At 42.2% G+C, this 23,756-nt stretch overlaps 1 protein-coding gene and 1 long non-coding RNA gene across 3 annotated transcripts in view; one reads left to right on the top strand and one right to left on the bottom strand.

Annotated features, from left to right (window-relative positions):
* Positions 1–7,759: 7,759 nt before the first annotated feature.
* LOC135224651 (uncharacterized) overlaps positions 7,760–23,756 on the top strand; it is a gene marked incomplete at its 5' end in the record, with an annotated part of 48,953 nt that continues 32,956 nt past the window's right edge. For both annotated transcript variants that reach the window (XM_064263869.1, XM_064263868.1), the window contains 4 exon segments: positions 7,760–7,786; positions 10,619–10,771; positions 14,156–14,226; positions 14,432–14,500. In XM_064263869.1, the coding sequence (XP_064119939.1) occupies positions 7,760–7,786; positions 10,619–10,771; positions 14,156–14,226; positions 14,432–14,500 (320 nt within the window).
* Positions 10,698–13,379, bottom strand: LOC135224654 (uncharacterized). Its single transcript, XR_010316796.1, has 2 exons — positions 13,258–13,379; positions 10,698–11,047 (listed from the first exon to the last, which is right to left on the bottom strand). It is a non-coding gene; the product is annotated as an uncharacterized LOC135224654 (long non-coding RNA).

Below are 23,756 nucleotides of genomic sequence, written 5' to 3'. Positions count from 1 at the left end.
GGTAGGTCAGGTGGTCTACCTTACCCGCCGCTGGTGGCGGATGTACGAACCACTCCCGTAAGCTTGTCAGATTTTTCTCTGTCGCGGGAACGATAACAACTGTTGTCGGTTCCTCTCGATAGTTTTTCGATTCTCGCTTGCCTGGAGTTAATTTGGACTCTTCTTTTGGTGACTGTATTCGCTTTGTTTTGGCTTGGCATACGCTGATTGTGGACCGGTTTGATTTTTGAGTTTGATTTTTCCTTAACGATGTCTGATCTAGATTCGGTAGTTAAAACTTCGGTTTTGTTTAGGGTTTGCGTGAATGAAGGATGTAAGGTGAGGTTGCCGAAAGCTTCGGTAGACCCCCACACGGTTTTGCATGAAATGCAGGGGGGGGAATGAATGTTCTTTTGCTAACCCGTGTAGTGAATGTAAGGGATTGAATGAAGAAGAATATAAGGCTCTCTCTTTTATGTTAGGAAGTTGGAACGTGATAGTGCGTAAGGCTTCCTCTAGAAGTTCTAGCAGATCTAGAATGAGTGAGTTGGATGTGGGATCCTAATAGTACTAACGTAGAATTAGAACCTTCTTTCCAAGTTGCAGCCCCGGCTCCCCGCACCGAAGCCGAAGATTCGCCTTCGGAGGCGGCAGCTCTGAAAGCCACGAATCGTTTTCTATGGATCAGAGATTCGTCAGTTTGGAAGGTAAGGAAGTGTTAGTGATAATTGCAGTGTCCCCAGTGTTGTGGAGGGTGCGTCTGACTGGCTCCTTAGTGCCTCTAGGCCTAGACCTCTTCCAGACTCCCAGTTCCAGTGGAGTAGGAAAGTCGAAAGCCGCAGGAGGGCTAGGGAGAGCCCCCACGGTCAGGCGTCCCCTCGGCAGATCCTGAAGTACGCTCCCAGGCTGCCTCGGATCGCTACAAGAAGGAGCTCCTACGCCAATGCTTCTCCTCTTCGTCGTTTTCCCTCTCCGAAGAGAGGTTGGAACTCCCCCGGCATGCGTCGCGCCCGTTGAAGAGGGCTTGGAAGGCTCCCTGCAAGTCCTTTGGCTTCTAGTCCGGAGGTTTTCCTTTTCCCGGAAGAATCGTCGGTGGAGGCGAAGAAACCCAAGAAATCCTGTGATCGTTCTCTTCTCGCGCTCCGCGCTCGGCGCCTGCTTCCGAGAAGAACAAGAAGATTCTCCTACGAGAGTACTCGCGGGACTTCAAGCTCAGATCACGGCGCTAGCAGACTCTCTAGCAGTTAGATCACGTAGGAAGAAAGAAGTTTCTCTTCCGATCAAGAGATCTAGGCGCCGCTCTTCAGAGGATCGTTCTCCTTCATATGGGAGGTTTCGTATGAAGGTGGGGGGCTCAGCGTGAGCGCCCTCGCTCGCCTGGCTCTCTTTCGATTTCAAGGCGCCAAACATCGTAGGACGCTCTATGGAGAAAGAAGTTTTTTCTCCAGATTGGATTCCCGCTTCCGGTAAGCGCACTGCACCTGCTCATCACGCGATTTCTTCACTCCCTCGCGTGAGACTTCTCCTCAGCAGCCTCAAGATTCTAGAAGGCGCCCTTTTACAAGTAGGCGTTCTTCTTCCAGATGTCACCTCTCTCGAGTGTCGGATCGTGACTTCTCTCCTGACAGGCATCTAGAGTCTGGTAGGAGTCGTGTGCATGATAGACGGCCTACTGTTAGCCGCTCCCGCAAGGTAGGCGCCAAGAGCCTACTGCACATAGATCTCCTAGTAGGGCGCTCGTCTCTTTTAAGGCGTCATACTCCTGATTATTCTCCTAGGGGCAGACAACAAGAGTCTTTCAAGCGCCCTTCTCCGTGTAGGCGCTCTCCCGCTTCTAGGCGCACTTCTCCCTCGACCGTTTGTCTCTTGGTAGGCACCAGGAATCCCGGAAGCGCCCTTCTCCAAGTAGGCGCTCGTTAGTTTTGAAGCGCCCTTCTCCTGAAATGTTACCCTCTTGTTAGACGTCAAGAGTCTCGCAAGCAGCCTTCTCCTAGTAGGCGCATTTCGCCTTCCAGTCGAACTTCCGTTGATCGTTACGCAACTGGACAGGTATGGAGAGCCGCGCAAGCGCTCTGCTCTCGATAGGCGCTCTTCTCCTGGCAGCCGCTCGGCTCAGGATAGGCGCATAGAGTATAGTAGGCGCTGCGCCTCGTAAGCGCCTGTGGATATTTCCGAGGATTCTCGGGAGTAGGAGCCCTACCTCTCCTTCGGCTGAGATTCCGTATACCTCGAAGAGGGAGTCTCATCGTAGACATCCCAGATCTTCTCATTGTTCTCCAGTGGATGTGAACTCTTCTAAGAGAGGGCGTTCTCCAACCTCTCGCTCAACTCCTGCTAGATCCCTTCGTCACCTAAGGATCTTCCGCGCTCCGCCTCGACAAGACGTCCTAGAAGGTTCGGATGAGGAACCGAACCACTTCTGCTGCTGTCTCTTCTTACAAGAAGCTTACAGAGCTACTTTTACAAGTTTTTGGGGATTCCCTTACTCTACGGCTCCTCCTTCTCCTCACTCACTTTTTTCAACGGCGAAGACAGCGAAGAGTTCTTCTTGTGTGAGGATGAAGCCAACTCTTTCTATGAAGAAGGCACTGAGAGTTTTTTGGTTCCTGGATGGCTTCCAAAGAAGAAGCGGGGAAAACGATGTTCGCTTTTCCTCCTTCGAAGTTATCAGGACGCGCTGGTTTCTGGTACGAAACAGGAGAGCCCTTAGGATTGGGTCTACCGTCTTCGGCTGATTCGGATTTTCGGCGCTGGTAGATTCGACAAGGAGAACTGCCCTTAACTCTGCTAAGACGACTTGGGCAATGAATGAATTGGATCATTTGCTCAAAGGTATGTTTTAGAGTGCTAGAAGTATTTAACTTCCTTGATTGGTCGTTGGGAGTCCTAGCCAAGAAAATTGAAGTGCCAGAGTCAATTTCGCCAGAAGATCTTATGTGTGTCTTGTCTTGTATGACAAAGGTCGGTAAGAGACGGAGCGAGTGAAATCGCCTCCCTTTATGGGCCGGGATCGTGAAGAAAGAGGTCGGTTTATTGTTCCTTCTTAACGAAGTCGGTCTCCCATGCTCAGAGGTCTTCTTTGCTGTTTGCTCCTCTGTCTACTCAGTTGTTCCCGAAAACATCGAGTGCAGGACATTTCGAGGTCACTTTCGGCCAAAGCCACCCAGGACCTTTTGGCACAGTCGGCAAGAAAACCTCGCCCTTCCTTCCCTACCAAGGCTAAGAAGGAAAAGGCAAGTGTTTCGAGAACCCTTTCGAGGGGCATCTTCATCAAGAACCTCTACGTTTAGAGGGTCGTAGACCTTCAAGAAGGGGTAAGACTTTCGCCAAGTCTGTTAAAGCCCCCAAATAACTTGCAAGTCCTTCAAACACAGTGGGCGCCAGACTCTTAGAGTTTGCAGAAGTCTGGGCCCAAAAAGGGGCGGATCCTTGGACCCTTTCCTATTTTGAGGAGAGGTTACCTCATCCCTTTCGTCGAAAGACTCCCTTGATGACCATCCCCCCCCCCAATGGGAACTGACGGGGCCAGGTACAGAGACCCCATCTCATGAATCACGCTCTCCATCTAGCAGTAGATCAGATGCTGGAGAAGGGGGCTATCGAACTAGTGACAGACCATCATTCATCGCGGGCTTCTACAACCGCCTTTTCCTAGTTCCGAAGTCCTCAGGGGGATGGAGACCGGTGTTGGATGTAAGCGCCCTGAACTTCTTCGTAGAAAAGAAGAAGTTCACGATGGAAACGCCTTCATCAGTGCTGGCAGCACTTCGTCCAGGGGACTGGATGGTTTCCTTGGATTTACAGGACGCTTACTTCCACGTACCGATCCATCCTTCCTCGAGGAATTTCTCAGATTCATGATGGGGGGGAAAATTTTTCAGTTCAGGGCTCTGTGTTTCGGCCTCTACGACGGCCCCTCAAGTGTTCACGGGGATTTTTGAGGAATGTGGCTCAATGGCTTCATTTGAAAGGGTAAGGATATCCATGTACCTCGACGATTGGCTAATAAGGGCCATTCAGAAGATCGTTGTTTGAAGGACTTACAAGTAACTTTAGAATTGACGAAGGCTTTGGGACTTCTAGTCAATTTCAAGAAGTCATCACTAATTCCCGAGCAAGAGTGTGTGTATCTCGGGATACAGATGAACTCTCTGAGTTTTCGGGCTTTTTTCCCTCGCAGGAAAGGATAGCCCGACGATTCGAGAGAGTAACAACCTTCTTAGGGAAAGAGTATGCACAGTGAGGGAGTGGATGAGTCTGCTGGGGACGCTCTCCTCTCTGAGCAATTCGTTTCCCTAGGAAGGTTGCACCTGAGACCGCTCCAATTCTTTCTTCATCGGAATTGGAGTCGTCGTTCTTCAGGATTTGACGTTCTCCCTGTCGTTATCCCAGGACATCAAGAAACATCTCTTATGGTGGACAGATCCCAACCTCTTTGCGAAGGGACTGTCTCTTCAATCACAGACCCCCAACCTGGTGTTCTCCGACGCGTCGGACATGGGGTGGGGTGCAACTCTGGGAACCAGCGAAGTGTCAGGTACCTGGGTGGGGGACCAGGTAGCCTGGCATATCAACAGAAAGGAGTTGATGGCTGTGTGGTTGGCTCTGAAGGCTTTCGAGCCCAAAGTCAGAAGATCGGTAGTGCAGGTCAACGCGGACAACACTACAGCTCTGGCATATATCAGGAAACAGGGGGGGAACGCATTCATTCTCCCTGTACGAGACAGCAAGAGACCTTCTTCTGTGGGAGAAAGAAAGAGGAATCAAGCTTCTCACCAGGTTCGTGCAGGGAGAAAGGAATGTAAGAGCAGATCTCTCAGCAGGAAAGATCAGGTCCTTCCCACAGAGTGGACCCTTCATCTGGATGTATGCCAGAGCCTGTGGAAGTTATGGGGCAGGCCACACATAGACCTCTTTGCCACGTCAAAGAACAAGAGGCTGGATCCTTACTGCTCTCCGATATCGGATCCAGAGGCAGTAGCAATAGATGCTCTTTCTTCTAGACTGGAACGGACTCGACGTCTACGCGTTTTCCCCCCTTCAAAGATCCTGGGGCTAACCATCAAGAAGTTCGTAGAGTCCGATTCAACGAGAAATGACCTTAATCGTCTCCCTTTTGGCCGGCCCAAGAATGGTTCACAGAGGTACTGGAATGGTTGGTGGACCTTCCAAGATCGCTCCCGCTAAGGAGCGATCTACTCAGACAACCCCACTTCGACAGTACCACAAAAATCTCCTCGCTCTCAGTCTGACTGGTTTCAGACTGTCCAAAGTTTGGTCAGAGCGAAAGGCTTTTCAGCAACAGCTGCTAAAGCAATCGCAAGAGCGAGGAGACCCTTCCACCTTGTGTATACCAGTCAAAGTGGGATGTCTTCAGACGTTGGTGCAAGAGGAAGAACCATTTCCTCTTTCCAGTACTCTGTGGATCCCAAATTGCGGATTCGATTTCCTTATTTTCCTCAAGAAGAATGTCATCTGGTTGTGTCAACTATTAAGGGATACCGCAGTATGTTGGCGGCGTATTTCGGCATAGAGCTTAAATATATCCGATGATAAGGACCTGCATGATCTTATTAGATCATTTGAAACCATTAAGCGTCCTCATGTAGTACCGAACTGGAATCTAGACGTAGTTCTACAATTCCTTGGATCGTCTAGATTCGAACCTCCTGGCTTAGCCTCTTTCAAAGATCTGACGAAGAAGGCTATCTTCCTTTTGGCCCTAGCTACAGCTAAGAGAGTGAGTGAGCTTCAAGCTATTGAGGGCAATGTAGGTTTAAGGAAGATTCTATGGTGTGTTTCGTTTCTTCCAAGTTTCCTTGCAAAGAATGAAAAACCCATCACGCCCTTGGCCAGGAGCTTTGAAGTTCGTAGTTTTATCTTTTCTAGTAGGGGAAGAGCCTGAAAGAAACTCTTTGCCCTATGAGAATTATGAAGTATTTTCCTTAAGAGGAAGGAACAACTTAAGGCTAATCAAGATGTGCTTTGGTGCTCCGTAAAGTACCCCACTCGGCCCATGTCGAAGAATGCTCTTTCCTTTTTTCTGAGAAGCCTTATTACAGAGGCACATGTTGCCTGTAAGGAAGAACATTTTAGACTACTGAAAGTGAAAGCTCACGAGGTGAGAGCCATCGCAACTTCGCTTGCATTCAGAAAAAATATGTCTGTGCGGAACTTGATGGAGGCAACTTTTTGGAGATGCCAATCGGTTTTCGCAAACCACTACCTACGTGATGTAAAAAATCACATATGATAAATGCTTCGCCTTGGGTCCTTTCGTATCGGCGGATTCGGTGCTGGGGCAGGGAGCTGAAACTTATCCTGTGTAAATTTTTTATATGTTACCCTATATTTTATATTGTTGTTTTTTGGTTGTCTGAAAGAGGTTGCAGGAGGCACCTCTTTTTGTCGTAATATTAACCCTTTGTATTTTGGTTAGGTGGTCTGGTGGGTTTTGGCTCCTTGCAGAGGTAGTGGTAAGGATCTGTTAGGTAAGCGGACAAGGTCCCTCTAACAGCATCCGACTTGGATTCTACCACAATAGGGGATCACATATCCCAGTGGTAGATCCGAGAGTCTTTCAGCATCAGGTTCACGTCCTAGCTGTAGCTCTCCAGGCAATGCAGACTCAGAGATAGTATCTATGAAGTCTTCATCCTGAAAAGGTGAGAACCAAGGTTTTTATATCCTACAACATTAGTTGTTTCCCGTCTTACCTGTATTATTGAGCTGTCTCTTACCCTCCACCAAGGGTGCCAATCAGCTAAGTATATATCTGTCAGGGAAGTTCATGTACAAAAATGATATTGTTAAACTACAATAAAGTTTTGTACATACTTACCTGGCAGATATATACGATTAATGGCCCACCCAGCCTCCCCTCAGCAGACAGGTGGAAGAGAAAAATCTGACAAGCTTACGGGAGTGGTTCGTACATCCGCCACCAGCGGCGGGTAAGGTAGACCACCTGACCTACCTGTCGCGTGTGCCGCGAGATTTGAAATTCTGTCTGGGAACGTCGGAGACTATAGCTAAGTATATATCTGCCAGGTAAGTATGTACAAAACTTTATTGTAGTTTAACAATATCATTTTGCCAATGAACAGTGTGATACTTTGAGATGATAAGAGGAACTGTTATCAAAAACAGGTTCTGACCATTCAAAGGTGAATTCTTGCAAAATATCTTTCAGGTAGTCATTGTAATTACATTTTTTTGACTCTATTAATTTTTCAAGCATTAATGTCATCAATAGGAACATATTATTAAAAATCAGCTTGTTATGGGGTTCTCGCAGCTCGATCCATCTCACTTAAATTGTTATTCATTCTATAAGTGGAATGGGACTCTAATAAAAGAAATGAAATTATAAAAAAAATTACAGTATCTATAGTAATTTCTCACTTCCCTGCCTCTTTTTTACTTAACTAATATTTCCCAGACCACAAAAAAAACTGGAGGCAATTGGTTATCTGGTACAGTACTCATTTATCCATCTGTGAGAGTACAGAGCTACCTGGTTGCAACCACCTTTATGTTTTTGTGGGATATCAGGGATGCAATAATCTTGGGCTGTATTGTAAAATTTAGTTTTTGTGAGCCTATTTTATCATCTTGCAATTCTGCTGTGGTGTGTGTATGCATTCCTCCCTCATGTAGTTCTGTAGTATTCTTACGATAATTTAATTATGAACTGAATGCATAAAAAATTCCCTTTTTTTCATACTATTGAATAAGGTTCAAAGACCTATTCCATCACATGTTTTTTCTTATTTTGCAGAATTGAACGACGAGGAGGATTCTGAAGGTAGGAAAAATATTTGTATTTGTCCAGTTATGAGAACATATAAATAATTAGATTGTGTAGGCAATTTGCTGTATTGTAAAGTCATCAAAATCATTTGTGCTCTGAAAGAGCACCAGCAATTCTGGTAGAAACCAGATTTCATAAACCATAGTCAATGGAAAGATATAAGGTCTGTTTCGTCACTTATGCTATGAACTTGGTTGCCTAGCTCACATTTTCAGAGGTCTCAGTGTGACACTGTGTGGAACACTGAAATCTCTGAATGTATTAATTGACATTTCTTATGTATGCCAATGTTCCTTGCTTTTTTTGTTCAAATTATACAGTATATATGTTTTACTGAACATCATCTAATGGTATCAACAGGTGCAACCATTATATGCAAATGTTGTTACTGTTTTGAAGTGATGTGTTTTGGTGCGGTTGGATTTTAATTGTTCATATTCTTATTCTGAATGTGTTTCAACTTTTAAACTGTCAACTGAGGGAATGCATGAAAAAATTGCTAGTCTTGTCGACTGTTTGCTGTGCAGACAATGGACAAAACTACTGGGTCTGAGTATTTTTTAATGCTGTTATGATGTTGCTCTGAGTTTTATCCTCCCTTAACTGTAGAGTTTTACAATTCACATGTGGTATTTGTAAATTGAGATAAATTTTGGGCTTTTTATGGGTATTGTTATTCTTTTCTGGCCTAGGAAAGAGTCATAATATCCACTGAACCTATTTAGAGTACAGTATTGGATGTTCTGTTTATTCCTCTGTGTTGATTATACTCTTTTATTCTCTTATTATACTTGATGAGTTTTACAGTTGTTTCAGCCCAGATGTCAGTATTTTCCTTTAATTGAACGTCAACAAGACAAAGTCTGCAGGCAGAAATCTGTGTGAGGGAATGATGTGTGAGGACAATATGTTTGGGGATGGTTGTTTGTAATGGTAACAATTATGTAAATGGATTTTTTTTTATATTGTAGAACAGGATTTTGTTTCATCAGCTGCTATGTATGGTTTGTGACATTGTGAGTATGTAGCACTACAGTCATGTTGTATAGTTAAGATACAAAGCTACCATTCTTCCAAAAGTATTCAGGAATAGCACTGAGTAACTTTAGGGAGCTTTTTAAATATTTTTCTTTTACTGAAACATGTGTCAGTTATGACCATGAGGTATCGGAATTACTTTGAGAAAGATTGGTATACTAGTTTCTTAGTTTCAGTGCCGTTTAGATATACTAGTAGCGTACTGGTTTGGAATTTTGTGCTTAAATTTCCATAGATACTTTGGACAGTTTTAGGGAATGTTCAACATAGTCTCTCTCTTTCAGATCTGTATTAAGAAAAAATATTGATTAATGAGTTTTAGTTGTTCTAATAAGAATATGATCCAGAGCCTTTTATGTAAGGGTACCCTTCAGTGCGTGTTGGAGTCATTCAGTTAAACTTGGTAACGAGGTAGTATTCAGTTGGTATTCTCATTGTGCTGCTGCTGGTTGTGTAGCTGAAAATCATTTCCTCTTTCTGTAGGTGTTTTTTTAACTTAGGAAATTTGCCCTAGAAGAATGAACAGCAGAGTTGTGAATGACATGATGTGTTCCTCTTGTAACATCAGGACCTGCTGTCCTGATCTTCCCTGTTAGGAGTGTGAGAGTTGTCTCGTTCGTACTGGAAAACATTTGGCAACAGTGGGAGGAAAGTGAAAAAGTATTCATCAGTGTCTACATAAAAGGCTAGCAATTTTTTAATCAATTTGTATTTTCCACAACTAACAAATCTGAAGTCTTAACATACAATGGCTGGTGCTAGAAGATTTTATCATAATGTTAAGACCTCAGGTTTGTTAATTATGAAAAATACAAATGCATTAAAAAATTTGTCGTATTTTATAAAGTAATTAGTCTTTTCCCCTGGTATAAAAAACAGAGCCTGTCAAATAATCTCACCTCAACTACCTCACTTCGTCCCTGATGCTGAAGGATAAATGCTTGGTGATGGCACCCTCCTGCCACCAGTTAGCTACCTTAGTACCAAGTTTCAGTGAATGAATTCAGCTCATGCTGAATTATGCCCCTACACAGAAGCTTTGTTTCTTATAAATAGGAAAAGTGCAAATGAAACTGCTTATTACTTGAGGCATTTAAATTTTTTCATAGGCAGTTACCCGTCAGTAGGTTAGTCATAATTTTCTTGTATTCCCTTTTTGCATACCCTTGTCACAGTAGATTAAACTGCAGATCTAGAAGGAATAAATGTTGTCTGTCTTTACCCAAATAAAATTTTCGTTATGGATCAAGTTGAGCTCGTCTTAGTTTTATGTTAACTGTTAATGTAGGAAAGGACAATGAGTGTAAGAATTAATGTAAAACTTCTTGCCTCTTGTTTTTATATATAAAACTGTATGGTAGCTATTTGAATGTACACATTTTAAAAATTTTAATGTTAGTGCAATTGTGTTTGTGTTGATATATTGTGATTAGAATGAATCTCCTCTAATACATTTTGAGCCCTTTAATGCTTACGTTTGGTGAAGATCCCTAATTCTAATAATTGGTAGACTATGTGGTGATTCCATATTGGATGAAATGGCCAAAATTTGGCTTGCTTATTAATTTTTTAGGTGTTTTGTGTCTTATGAAGGAAGGTAGTGTTGGGGTCAGTGTTCACCCGTGTCTCTCAAGATTTGAAGGTAGTTTAAGGGTAACTGAATGTGTGTGTGTGTGTTTGCACCTGTGTCTTATGAATGGAAGGTAGTTTCAGGGTAACTTTGTGTGAATGTGTGCGGTTGTGTCTTATGAAATTACGTTAGTAGTTGCTTAAAAGAGCAATCTCCAGGGGGAGTGAAACGCAGCGCTGAAGACCAAGGAGGTGTTCCTAAGAAACCCAGAGATGTTGAGGAAAGCCAGGCGATTGATTTTTACTCGGAAGAGTCTCCAGATTTTGAAGAAGATGACCCAGAGTGGGTCGTAGAGGAAAAACGATTCTTGAGTAAGTACAAAGATTTATTTTCCAAAATATCACCTAACTCTGAGCTTATTTGTCAAACAGTGGTAGAAACAACTGGCAAATTTTATTGTTTAGTTTTACATAGTCTCATCGTATTTTTAAAGTTGCATTAGAATTTCTGCAGTCATTGTGTCCTGTTTATAATAATGTATATATTAGTTTTGTCATCACATTATCATTCTTTCATTCCTTAAACTTGCACCATCATGAGCTGTTTCACTGACTATATTGATCACTGCATGGATAGGAGTATTAACCCTCTTACGCCGAGCCCTAAAAATCAAAACGTCTCCCGTATGCCGGGCCTGGTTTGGAGTGAGCGCGGAAGTGGAAAAAAATAATTTTTTAAAAAACAAAAAAATTACAGCGCGCGTACTTTTGAAGATTAAGAGTTCATTTTTGGCTCCTTTTTTTGTCATTGCCTGAAGTTTAGAATGCAACCATCAGAAAATGAAAAATAATATCATTATCATATGTAAATAATGCGATATATGGGTAGCGAAAAAAAAATTCATACATAATTGTATTCAAAATCACGCTGTGCAGAAAAACGGTCAAAGCTAACCAGTTACTTTTTTTGTGTTGTATTGTACACTAAATTGCGATCATTTTGATATATAATACATTGTAAAACAATAAAAGCAACACCGGAAAAATATTATCACAAAATGATGTACGAATTCGTAACGAGCGGACGTAAAAAAATGTAATTTTCAAAAATTCACCGTAAATTCTAAATAATGTTCTAGAGACTTCCAATTTGTTTCAAAATTAAGACAAATGATTGAATATTACGATACTGTAAGAGTTTTAGATTAGAATTGCATATTTCGACCATTTCGGACGAGTTAAATTTGACCGAATGTCGAAATTTTAATAGATATATTTTTTTTTTATATGGACCATATTTCGAAGATGGAAAAAAAAGCTACAACCTTCAATTTATTTTTTATTGTATTCTTCATGAATTTGCGCACATTTTGATATATGAAACTCTATAAAAAAGGCTAATATGAAAAGGAGCAAATATTAGAGGATAATGCCATGTATGTATTTCGGAGACTTGCGGCCGCGAAAAATCGGCGCGCTGAGTGAAGGTAAATATATTTTTCAAAATTCACCATAAATCACAATATTGTTTTAGAGACTTCAAATATGTTTCAAATGAGAAAAATGACAGAATATTACTAGGCCGTAAGAGTTTTAGCTTACAATTGCGTTTTTCAAACTATTTCGGTAGAGTCAAATTTGACCGACGTGTTTTTTTCTATTTATCGTGATTTATATGCAAATATTTCGAAAAAAGAGAAAAGCTACAACCTTCAATCATTTTTAGTTGTATTCTACATGAAATTACGCACATTTTCATATATAAAACTTTATGTAACAGCTAATTTTAAATGGTGCAAACATTTCGACAATCGCACCAAAAAATTCTGATTTTTTCGGAAGTTACCGCGCGAACGTAATGTTTTTTTTTTCATAAATTCACCATAAATCGAAATATTGTGCTAGAGACTTCCAAGTCGTTGCATAATGAAGATAAATGATTGAAATATTACTAGAATTAAGAGTTTTAGCTTACAATTGCGTTTTTCGACCATTTCGGTAGAGTCAAATTTGACCGAAAGTTGAAATTTTTGCACTTAACGTTATTTATATGAAAATATTTTCAAAACTGATAAAAGCTACAACCATGGGTTGTTTTTTGTTGTATTGTGCATGAAATTGCGCACATTTCCATATATAAAACTTTATGTAACGGCAAATTTAAAAGGGTGCAAACATTAGGACAATCGCACGAAAAAAAAAAAGAAATTTATCGGAAGAGTTATCGCACGAACGTAAGGAAAAAGTTTTTTCATAAATTCACCATAAATCGAAATATTGTGCTAGAGACGTTCAATTAGTTGCAAAATGAAGGCAAATGATTGAATATTACTATAATGTAAGAGTTTTGCTTACAATTGCGTTTCTCGACATTTTCTGTAGAGTCAAAGTTGACGCGAAGGTTGAAATTTTTGCACTTATCGTTATTTATATGAAAATATTTCAAAACTGATAAAAGCTACAATCATGAGTATTTTTTAGTTGTATTGTGCATGAAATTGCGCACATTTTCATATATAATACTTCATGTAAAGGATAATTTAAAATGGTTCAATAATTATGTCAAAGTGACGAAAATAATTTCCGAGATGTGTCACTGATACTTTTTAGTGCGATAAGAAAGAAATTCGCGCTTGCGCGCCTGCGTAGCGATTGTAAACAAAACAACGCCTTGATCCGTGAACTCCCAGCATCCCCCAAGGCGGCTGATACAAAAGTTTTCGGCTGGTAGGCCTATAAGTATTTTTCCGCGAATTTTTAAAAAAACTTTTTTGAGCCGACGTGATACGTCCAATCGGCATACGGGAGACATTTTGACTCGACGTTTAATACGTCCAATCGGCGTAAGAGGGTTAAACAGTCTTTGTTGGTGTTGAAGGGCAGCCTGTAGACAAATGCAGACACCACCCTATTTACAAACATTCAGATACAAACAAACAATCGCAATAAAAATTGCATTCCGAGCGCTCCCCTTTGCCACTCATAACTTCAGTTTTGTTTTGTGTGCTGATTCTGTACATAAAGTACTATACGTACTGTGTACTGTTGTTTTAGGATGAAGAAACGGACAGTACTGTATTGATTTTATAGCATACTGTACTTAAAAAGGTATTAAGAGTACTACAGTAACCAACTTGACAAATAAACAACAGCCGTAAGGAATGCAACTCGTTTATAAGAAGGGTGGTGTCTGTATCCATATTAGTAGATTGTCTACCTTTTTTCATTAGTGTTTGACTTTATAATCAGAATGCTTTAACAGTACTCACAGACTGCTAGTTTATATTCAATTTCTACGAATACATTGTTCGTTTTAACCAATTATATTTAGTCCCTCCTTTCTGGTAGCCTTACTGCAATATTTCCTAATTATCTCTTTATGGTTTTGTTGACACTAATGTTATCCCTTTTGAGTCGAGTTTTTTCATATTTTTGTTCTTATTTGCATCAATTACAGCTATGGTTTTGTTACATTTTTTTGGGGTAGTATTGTTAGTCCTATTTTTTCCTTTATGTATTTTTCATGCTTTTCTGGTGCAGATTTTTTTTTTTTTTTTTTTTTTTTTTTTTTTTTTTTTTGTGATATCTAGAAAAAGCTGATCAAAGTCACCAATATCATTTTCATTCCATGTCTAGGCTAAGGGATTTTTGTTGGGTTTTTCCTTGAGGTAGTACTGTCTTCTCTTATGAGTGTTTTTCCCCTGCAGTTCTATATCCACTTTTGATTAAAGCACAATTGTACTTTCTATTCAACAGTTGAAGAGTTTGGGAGGAAAATTGTCACCCTTAGCTTTGATGAGAAAGATCGGTTTATATACACCTGCGAGGTAAGCTCTTGAATTTTGTTATAGTATAACAAGTGATGTCACTTTGAATTTTGGAGAAGGAATATTTAGTTTTCAAATGTTTTGCTTCAGTTATTGGTAGAAAAAACATTTCACTCATTACAGTACAATGAACATTGGGTGTATCAAGTGTTGTCCATTTCTGACAATCCATGATTAAAGTTAATTCATGTGTATTTTTTTCCAGATATGCAATGTTGAGTGTTGTCAAAGGAAAATGTTGGAAGCTCACTGTAATGGTATGAAACATCTAAAGGTAAGTGTCATAATCATCACTGGTAGAAGGTAGATTATATTTGTCAGATGAGGAAATGTAAGGAAATTTTATCGATCTTTTAAGTTATATTGATGCAGATTTTTAATTTTTTATTTCCTGTTAGAGCCTGGTTAAAGTATATTAGCATCCATCAAGGTCATTCTGAACGACCCTTTATAAGTTTTGCCTTATAAAAGAACCACACCCACAAGATTAAGGAGTTTGATAATCTGCTGGAATTCTAGTTATTTATGGAGAGGATGTTTATTTTCAAGGTTTTTTGCATGGTCTCAGTTGTTGTAGATATTTTCTCTTTTTATAGTTTATGCAATCGTGTCCTAAAAACTATGGACAATTTTAAACATAGTGTTCTGCTTGTTTTATGTGAAATTTAGTGGCTCTCAGACGTTCTGTGATTTATCACTATGGTTAATAAGAGAAAAAAATTGCCAATTCCTAAACAACATTTGGCAAAAGCTAATTTTGTGTGATAGTTGTACAGTTAAGTTTTGCATTTAACTCCATTAGGTAATCAAATGCAATGAAAGGATCGTACCGGGAACAAAATCATAAATTTGAAATTACTGCACCTCAAATGAGTACCACAAGTAAGGCAGTCCCCAGTTATAGGGAGCGGTTCTGTTCTGACGGTTTGATGATGAGCAAAAATCGATGATTTGTGGCGCTTATTGGTGCTGATAACCAATAACTGGTTAATGGCGCCTCTGTTGGGTATGTATCAGCGCCGAATACAGGCAGTCCCCAGGTTATGACGGGTTCGACTTATGACGTTCCGAGGTTAAGGCGCTTTTCAATTATATTCATCAGAAATGATTTCCAGGGTAACGATGCCTACAACGCTGATCTAGCAGAGGAAATATCACGCCAAAAATGCAAAATAATCAATGTTAGAAGGTTTTTTCGATGAAAAATGCAATAAGAATGTAGTTTACATAGTTTTCAATGCACCCAAAGCAATAAAAGTAAGGTTTTGTACAAGTAACTTACCAGCAGATATATACTTAGCTATAGACTCGGTCGTCCCCGACAGAATTTCAAACTCGCGGCACACGCGACAGGTAGGTCAGGTGATCCACCATTCCCGCCGCTGGTGGCGGGTCTGGAACTATTCCCGCCCCCCGTTTCTAAGCCATAATTTCTCTGTCGGTTGAACGGACAACACCTATTGTCGTTCCTCCATCTTGGATTTCAACTCGTTTGCCGAGAATTTGGATTGGTTTTTTTGGTGACGTATTCTGTTTTTTTCTCTGGCTTGGCATACGCTTATTGTGGACTGTTTTTCGACTTTGTTTTGACTACTCTTTCACGATGTCTGACGCTAAGGCTTCACCTATGTTTAGAGTTTGCAGTAGGGAAGGTTGTAAGGTTAGGCTGCCTAAATCGGCATTAGATCCTCATAGTATTTGCGCTAAATGCAGGGAGAATGAATGTTCTTTTATTAACACCTGTGTCGAATGCGAGAACCTTACGGAGCTTGAATGGAAAGACTTATCATCATATGTTAGGAAGCTTGAGAGAGATAGAGTGAGAAAGGCTTCAGCTAGGTCATCTAGTAGATCTTGCTCTTTAGAACAAGAAGTTACTCTCCTACTAAACGATTTCCCTTAGCCTCAGCTGCTTCTCCCTGTTCTGAATCCAAAGATTCTTCGTCAGAGAGGGAAAATGTAAAAGCTTCATTAAGAAACTTCAAGCTCAGCTACGAGCTCTAAACCAAGGTAAGAGTGGTGATAGTGACTTGTGCAGTGTCCCCAGTGCAGTGGAGGGGGCGTCTGACCGGTTCCTCATTGCTCCTAGGCCTAGACCGCTTCCAAACTCCCCAGGACCAGGGGGAGGAGGAATGTCGAAAGCCGCAGGGAGGATGCAGAACATCCCCAACGGTCAGGCGTCCCTTCGGCAGATCCTGTTGTTAAGTCCCAGGCTGCCTCGGATTGCCGCAGAAAAGGCGTCCTAAGGGATGTGTTTTCGCCTCAGACTCTTCCTCTCCTAAACGAGGATGGAGTTCGGCCTCTCTTTCGCGCCCTTTGAAGAGAGCCTGGAAGGCGCCTAAAGGAGACGCGGCTGATTCCAGCCCAGAGCGTTTTCCCGAGGATTGGCCTTCGGGCCACCTAAGAAGACTAAACAAGAGGAGCCTTCTCTTCCAGGATCCTACGAAGAAGTTTTTGGTTCAATCTGCAAGAGCAGTTAGCTTCTCTCGTAGGCTCTTTTGCTAAGGACTCTACAAGGAGGAAGGATGTTTCGCTCCCTGTTAGAGTTCCGCTAAGTGCCCCTCTTCGTATAGGAGAGAACCCTCACGATCTCCAGGGCGTTTATCGCCTTCGTCGAGAGACTCGTCTGATAGGAGTTGTTCTCCTGAGAGAAGAGTCCTTTCGCCCTATAGGCTGTCTTCCCCGAAGCGCCCTCTGAGACGCCGCGAGTCGAGCAGAAGTCTCGATCGGTTTAGGTTTAAGGAACCGGAAAACCGATTTAAGTATCAGGATCCTTTGGGTCTGCAGGACCAGGAGCCAGACAGGCGCAAAGAGGCAGCAAGACGCAAGAAAGGGCGTCAAGAGCCTCTCAGAACACAGGATTCAGACGTCAGGATTCTGCTAGAAGGCAGGAATCAGGACGCCATGAGCCAGGACGCCATGAGTCAGGGCGCCAGGAGTCAGGGCGCCAGGAGTCAGGGCGCCAGGAGTCAGGGCGCCAGGAGTTAGGACGCCAGGAGGCAGGACGCCAGGAGTACGTTAGGCGTCAAGTGTTAGGGCGCCAAGAGGCCTGTTAAGCGTCAGGAATCAGGACGCGGGGATCTTTTCAAGCGCCCTGAATCAGGACGCCAGGAGCCTAGCAAGCGCCACGAACCTGGCGAACCTAGACAACAAGAGTCTAGAAGGCGCAAGAGTGTTTCCGACAGGCAGGAGCCTCACTCTTCGTATAGAAGTGCTAATGTTCAGCGCTCCCCTTCTCGGGAAAGGAGTTCTTCACACGGGCCCAAGAGCCAGATCACTCCCAAAACGGTCTCCTTCTGTGGATCAGTTTGGACCAGGTATCGGAAGACGACGAGCCAGTAGATGTAGCAGTTTCTGACTACAAGAGACTTTCTCTTTTGCTGCTAAAGGAGTTCGGAGACTCCCTTCATCCTGCGGACCCTCCTTCACCAGGATCGTTGATGTCTAGCACAAAAGCTCTCAAGTCGTCTTCCTTCGTCAAGATGCGCCCCGCTCTTTGTATGAAAAAGGCATTAAAGACTTTTTCAGAGTGGTTGACTTCCAGAAGGGAAGCGGGCAAGACAGTTTTTTCCTGCCCTCCTTCCAAGTTAACAGGCAAACCCAAACCTAGGAAGGTGGTACGAGACCAAAGAACCTATGGGGTTAGCTTCCTTCCTTCCGCAGATGCGGATTTTTGCTTCCTTAGTGGACTCTTCTAGGAGGAAGTCTTTGCTGTCTGCTAAGGCAACTTGGGGCATGTGTGAGCTAGACCACCTTCTAAAGGGCCTCTTTAAAACCCTAGAAGTCTTCAATTTTATGGATGGGGCTTTGGGAGCTTTAGCGAAGAGAGCTCAGGACACTGACTTTGTTTTCCATGGAGGAACTTTCGAGCGTCCTGGCTGTTGCCTGGACAGAGCGGTCATGGACGGTTCCGTTGAAGTTGCCTCTCTTTTTGGAACAAGGGAGTATTAAAGAAGAGATTGGTCTTTAGCTCTTTCTTAGCAGAGCAGTATCACCTTTGCAAAGGACATCTCTTCTTTGCACCGTTATCCCCGCACCTATTTCCACAAGAGACTGTTAGAGAGGTTTCTAAATCTCTTACGGAGAAGGCAACTCAGGATCTCCTCACGCACTCAGCCAAGAAGTTTAGGCCGGCAGTGCCTATAGAGAGAGACCCTCTTTTGTACAGCCCTTATTTCGAGGTGCCTCCTCTTCTAGAGCCCTCTTAGAGGTCGCAGCCAGAAGAAGGAGTAGACATCTAGAAGGTCCTTCGGGAAGTCTAGATGAGCAGGAAGTCCTCCAGACGAAAGTAGGCGCCAGACTACTCCACTTTGCCAAAGTCTGGGCGCAGAAGGGAGCGGACTCTTGGTCCCTCTCTATCCTGAAAAAAGGATACTTGATCCCCTTCAGGGGAAAATCCTCCCTTGACGACAACTCCAAGGGAGTTGACTGCAAGATACTCGGATCCGGTCCGAAAGCTTTGCTATTTTTGCAAGCAGTGGAACAGATGATTGCCAAGGAAGCGGTAGAACTGGTTCAAGATCTCCAGTCTCCAGGATTCTACAATCGGCTATTCCTGGTACCGAAAGCATCGGGGGGATGGAGACCGGTTCTAGACGTCAGTGCCCTGAATTTCTTTGTATTGAAGAAGAAATTTTCAATGGAGACTCTTCCTCTGTTCTATCTGCTCTTCGTCCAGGGGACTGTGGATGGTGTCCCTGGACCTTCAGGATGCGTATTTCCATGTGCCAATTCATCCCGGCAGCAAGGAAGTATCTGAGGTTCATGTCCAAGGGAAAGTGTTCCAGTTCCGAGCGATGTGCTTCGGACTTTCGACTGCCCCTCAAGTCTTTACGGACATCATGAAGAATGTAGCTTATTGGCTACATCTGGAAGGGATCAGGATCTCGTTATATCTGGACGATTGGCTAATAAGAGCCCAATCGGAGAAAAAATGTCTGGAGGACCTATTAGTTACTCTAAAGTTGACAAAGTCCCTAGGACTTTTAGTAAATCGCGAGAAATCCATGCTGACTCCCCAGCAGTATTTGTCTATCTGGGGATTCAGATGGATTCTCGGGATTTTCTAGTGTATCCTTCGCAGGAAAAGGAAAGAGAACGCTGCTTAGAAAGGTGGCAGTCTTCTTAAGGAAAGACATTGTTCCGCGAGGGAATGGATGAGCTTGCTGGGGACCCTCTCCTCGATGGAACAGTTCGTTTCCTTAGGAAGACTACACCTACGACCCCTTCAATTTTATCTGAAGGAGAAGTGGGATTGGAAGTCCAACAATCTAGGAGATACATTTCCAATCTCGAAAGGGATCAAGGAGAATAATCCGTTGGTGGTTAGATCCACAGAAAAACTAAGCAAGGGAATCTCCCTTCGCTTACAGAACCCTCGCCTAGCGTTGTTTGCAGACGCCTCAGATTCAGGGTGGGGAGCGACCCTAGGTTCGGAAGAAGTGTCAGGCACTTGGGAAGGAGAACAAGTGTCCTGGTACATAAAAACAAGAAAGAGCTAACGCCATTCATCTAGCTTTGGTTCATTTCGAGGAAAAAAAAAAAAAAAAAACAGGTCTAGGTCTGGGGATTTCAGATTCACTCGGACAACACAACAGCCCTCGCTTATATAAAGAAACAAGGGGGACGCATTCCTTTTTCCCTGTACGAATCAGCAAAGGATCTGTGATTTGGGTCAGGAAAGGAAGAATTCTCTCTCATCACAAGTTGGTGCAGGGAGAGAAAAATGTCCGGGCAGATCTGTAAGCAGAAAAGAACAAGTCCTACCCACGGAATGACTCTCAATCCTCAGATTTGCCAACAACTTTGGCATCTGTGGGGAAGGCCCAATATAGACCTGTTCGCGACCAACAAGAATCACAGATTAGAGACCTATTGCTCCCCGATATTCGGATCCTCAAGCAGTAGCAGTAGGACAGCTTTCTGCTAGATTGGACGGGCTTGGACGCATACGCCTTCCCTCCTTTCAAGATAGTAGGGAAGTATTGAGGAAGTTCGCTTGCTCGGAAGGAACAAGAATGACCCTCATCGCTCCCTTCTGGCCGGCGCTCGATTGGTTCACAGAGGTGCTGGAGTGGTTAGTGGATTTTCCAAGATCGCTTCCACTAAGGAACGATCTTCTCAAACAACCCCCCACTTCGACAGGTTTCACAAAAACCTCCCCCGCTCTAAGTCTGACCGCCTTCAGACTGTCGAAGGACTTGTCAGAGCAAGGGGCTTTTCACGAGAAGTGGCGAAGGCTATTGCAAGAGCCAGAAGAGTCTCCACTTCTAAAGTATATCAGTCGAAAGTGGGAGTTGTTTAGAAGATGGTGTAAGGGAAAGAAAATATCCTCCTCCGTACCTCTGTAACTGAAAAATCGCAGAGTTTCTCCTATATTTGAGAAAAGACTGTAACCTGGCAGTTTCAACAGTGAAGGGTTACAGAAGTATGCTGGCCTCAGTTTTTCGACATAGAGGAATAGATCTGACGAATAATAAAGATCTTCATGACCTTTATAAGGTCTTTTGAGACCACGAAAGAACATGTAATCAGAAGCCTAGCTGGAACTTGGATGTGGTCCTCAAGTTCCTAATGTCGGAAAAATTTTTTACCGTCTCACGCAGCTTCGTTTAGAGACTTTTAACGAGAAAGTCATTATTCCTTTTTGCGTTAGCAACAGCCAAGAGAATTAGCGAGTTGCAAGCTTTGGAAGGTAAAAGTGGGGTTTAAGAAGGATTCAGCGATTTGCTCCTTTAAAAACCATTTTTTCTAGCAAAAAAATGAAAATCCCTCAAAGCCTTGGCCAAGAAGCTTTGAGATAAAAGGAATATCTTCATTAACAGGGAGGGAGAACTAGAAAGGACTTTGTGTCCAGTCAGGGCACTCAAGTTCTACCTGGAGAAGAAGAAGTTGCTGAAAGGTACAGAAGAAAGTCTTTGGTGCTCTGTAAGAGTATCCGAAAAGCATCGAATTTCTAAGAACGCCCTTACATACTTCATAAAGCTGTAATAAGGGAAGCTCACCTAAGTGCGAAAGAAGAGCATCTCAAGGTTCTCAGAGTGAGAGCTCATGAAGTGAGAGCCATAGCTACGTCTATGGCATTTCACAAAACATGGTCTCTTCAGGCTCTTATAGAGTCAACATTTTTGGAGATGTAATTCGGTGTTCGCCTCGAATTAACCTAAGAGACGTTAAAATTTCGTACGAAAAAAAAGTGCTTTGCTCTGGTGGGGAGCGTATGTTTCTGCGAATTCAGTCTGGGAGAAGGGGCTGAGGCTAATCCTTCCTATTTAGTTTAGTGCTTAAATTACTGTTTATGGTGGTTGTTTTTATTGGTTAATTGTCAGAGGGAATAGGGAACTCTCTTACAATTCATAGATTATAACAATACTAACATGGTCAGGTGATCGGGATTGGCTTCAGTGCTCTCTGTGATTTTTTTTTTAATAACCTTAACTCTGTCATGTAAGAGGGCGAGTCTCCATTGATATGACAAAAAAAAAAGGTCAAGGCTCTACCATGTAAGTGGGGGTCCAGCCCCCATTGGTTACGATCCAGTATAGGCTCTGTCGCGTAAGCGGGCTAGCCCCCATTGACACGATCCAAAGAGTTATTCAACCATAGGTTCATTCCTCGTTGAAACTCTTGAGGCAAGCAGACTCATCGACAGTAGTCATGAAGTCTTCAGCCAAATCAGGTAGGAACTATGGATTATGTTATCCAAGAACATAGGTTGTTTTTTCCCTGTTTTTTAATGTACAGTAACCTCCCCGTTAACACGAGGGTTACGTTCCTGGAGATGTCGTGTTAGCCGAATTCGTGTTAACAGGGAAGTATTTCTCCATAAGAAATAATGGAAATAAGGGGGTTAACGTTCCAGGGCAATGGGAAACTTAATCTATTTTGGGATTTTGCCAGAAAAAAAAACACTTTATTTATGTATTTTTATATACAGGTAGTCGTCTACTTACGAACTATGCAACTTATGACAGACTGACTTCACGACAGCTACAACAATATAATAATATACAATAATATTTAATTTTATATTTGGCTAAATTACGTCGAGCGCGCGTACGATAGTTTTTCCCGCTACGTCAGCGCGCTCATCTCCGAGAAATTTATGAAGAGAAAGTGAAAAAACGGACCATTCAAACAAAACTAAGCATGTTTATGTTTAAACCAACATCTCAGTCTACCCCTGTCCCCACTACCAGTAGTACTACCACGGAATCGGATGACCCGGACGATCCCCAGCAGACAATTAATTTCTTCTTTTTTTTTCAAATTTCAAATGTTTCGTAATTTTTATTTTTTCTGTATGTTCATGTTTTTTCTGTACTGTAAATCAATTCTATCTATGCATTACTGTAGTTTGCCTGAAAATTTATAAAGAAAAAATAATTTACATACTGTTAAATAAAACTTTGTGTTATTTACTACGTACGTACAATAGACGTGTTGGCAACAGTACAAACGGTCGCTAGAGAAAACAGCAGACGATGTTGTTTTATATTTTCAGAAGTAAAATTTTGTTCGAAAATGGTAAGATTCGTATTTTAGTAATTCATTTTGTATTTCTGTTTTGCAAATAAATCAAATATAATAACAAATTATGCATTTAATTCAAACCTATAAATAAAAAAAAGTATGTATATAATACGTGTAGCCGATTGTCACTGCAAATGGCGGATAAGAAAATGTAAACAGACCAGACAGATGGTCTGAATGCCTGCAATAAAAAATGTTAAATACAGTAATAAAAGTAAGTATTAATCAAGGAGTTCGAGCATGATAAGATTTCATATGCTAAACGTAATAATAGGTACTATACATGCACATTTTTGGGATGATATAAAATGTATATGTAGGCTAGTAAGTTGTCAATGAAAATGCAAACGAACAAATACGTACATGTACACGCATGTGTTTGAATATGGTAAAAGGATAAAAGACAGCACAAACATGATTCAATTTACTCAATATGCTGAAAAAGACAATTTACGACAGCTCTGCCAGAAACCTAATGCCGTCGTAAGTAGACGACTACCTGTAGTAAAGTACGCACTATTATGTTAACCAATGCTAGAATATATTGGCTCTTCTCACTGCGAGGGCTGGCTTCACACTGAGCCAGCAGGCAAGAGAGAGAGAGCGCGGTAAACAAAGGTGGGGTGAGTCAGATCTCTCGCCACACCTCCCGCGCTCTTGCTCTCAGCGGAAAATTCAAATCGTGTAACATCGAATATTACGTGTTAGCAGAAATTTTCTGTATATTTTGAACTCGTGTAAGATCGAAATCGTGTTAACAGAACTCGTGTTAACGGGGAGGTTACTGTATTTTAGTTTTAGTATTATTTTTGTTTTTAGCTGTCTCTTGCCCGCCACCAAGGGTGCCAATCAGCTAAGTATATATCTGCTGGGTAAGTTACTTGTACAAAAATGATATTGTTAAGATACAATAAAGTTTTGTACATACTTACCTGGCAGATATATACGATTAAATGGCCCACCATCCTCCCCTCAGGAGACAGGTGGAAGAGAAATTA

This window comes from Macrobrachium nipponense, chromosome 12 (genome assembly GCF_015104395.2).
Source record: "Macrobrachium nipponense isolate FS-2020 chromosome 12, ASM1510439v2, whole genome shotgun sequence".
NCBI classification, from domain to species: Eukaryota; Metazoa; Arthropoda; class Malacostraca; order Decapoda; family Palaemonidae; genus Macrobrachium; species Macrobrachium nipponense.
Note: the sequence above shows the minus strand (reverse complement) of the source record. Positions and strands in the feature narration are given on the sequence as shown.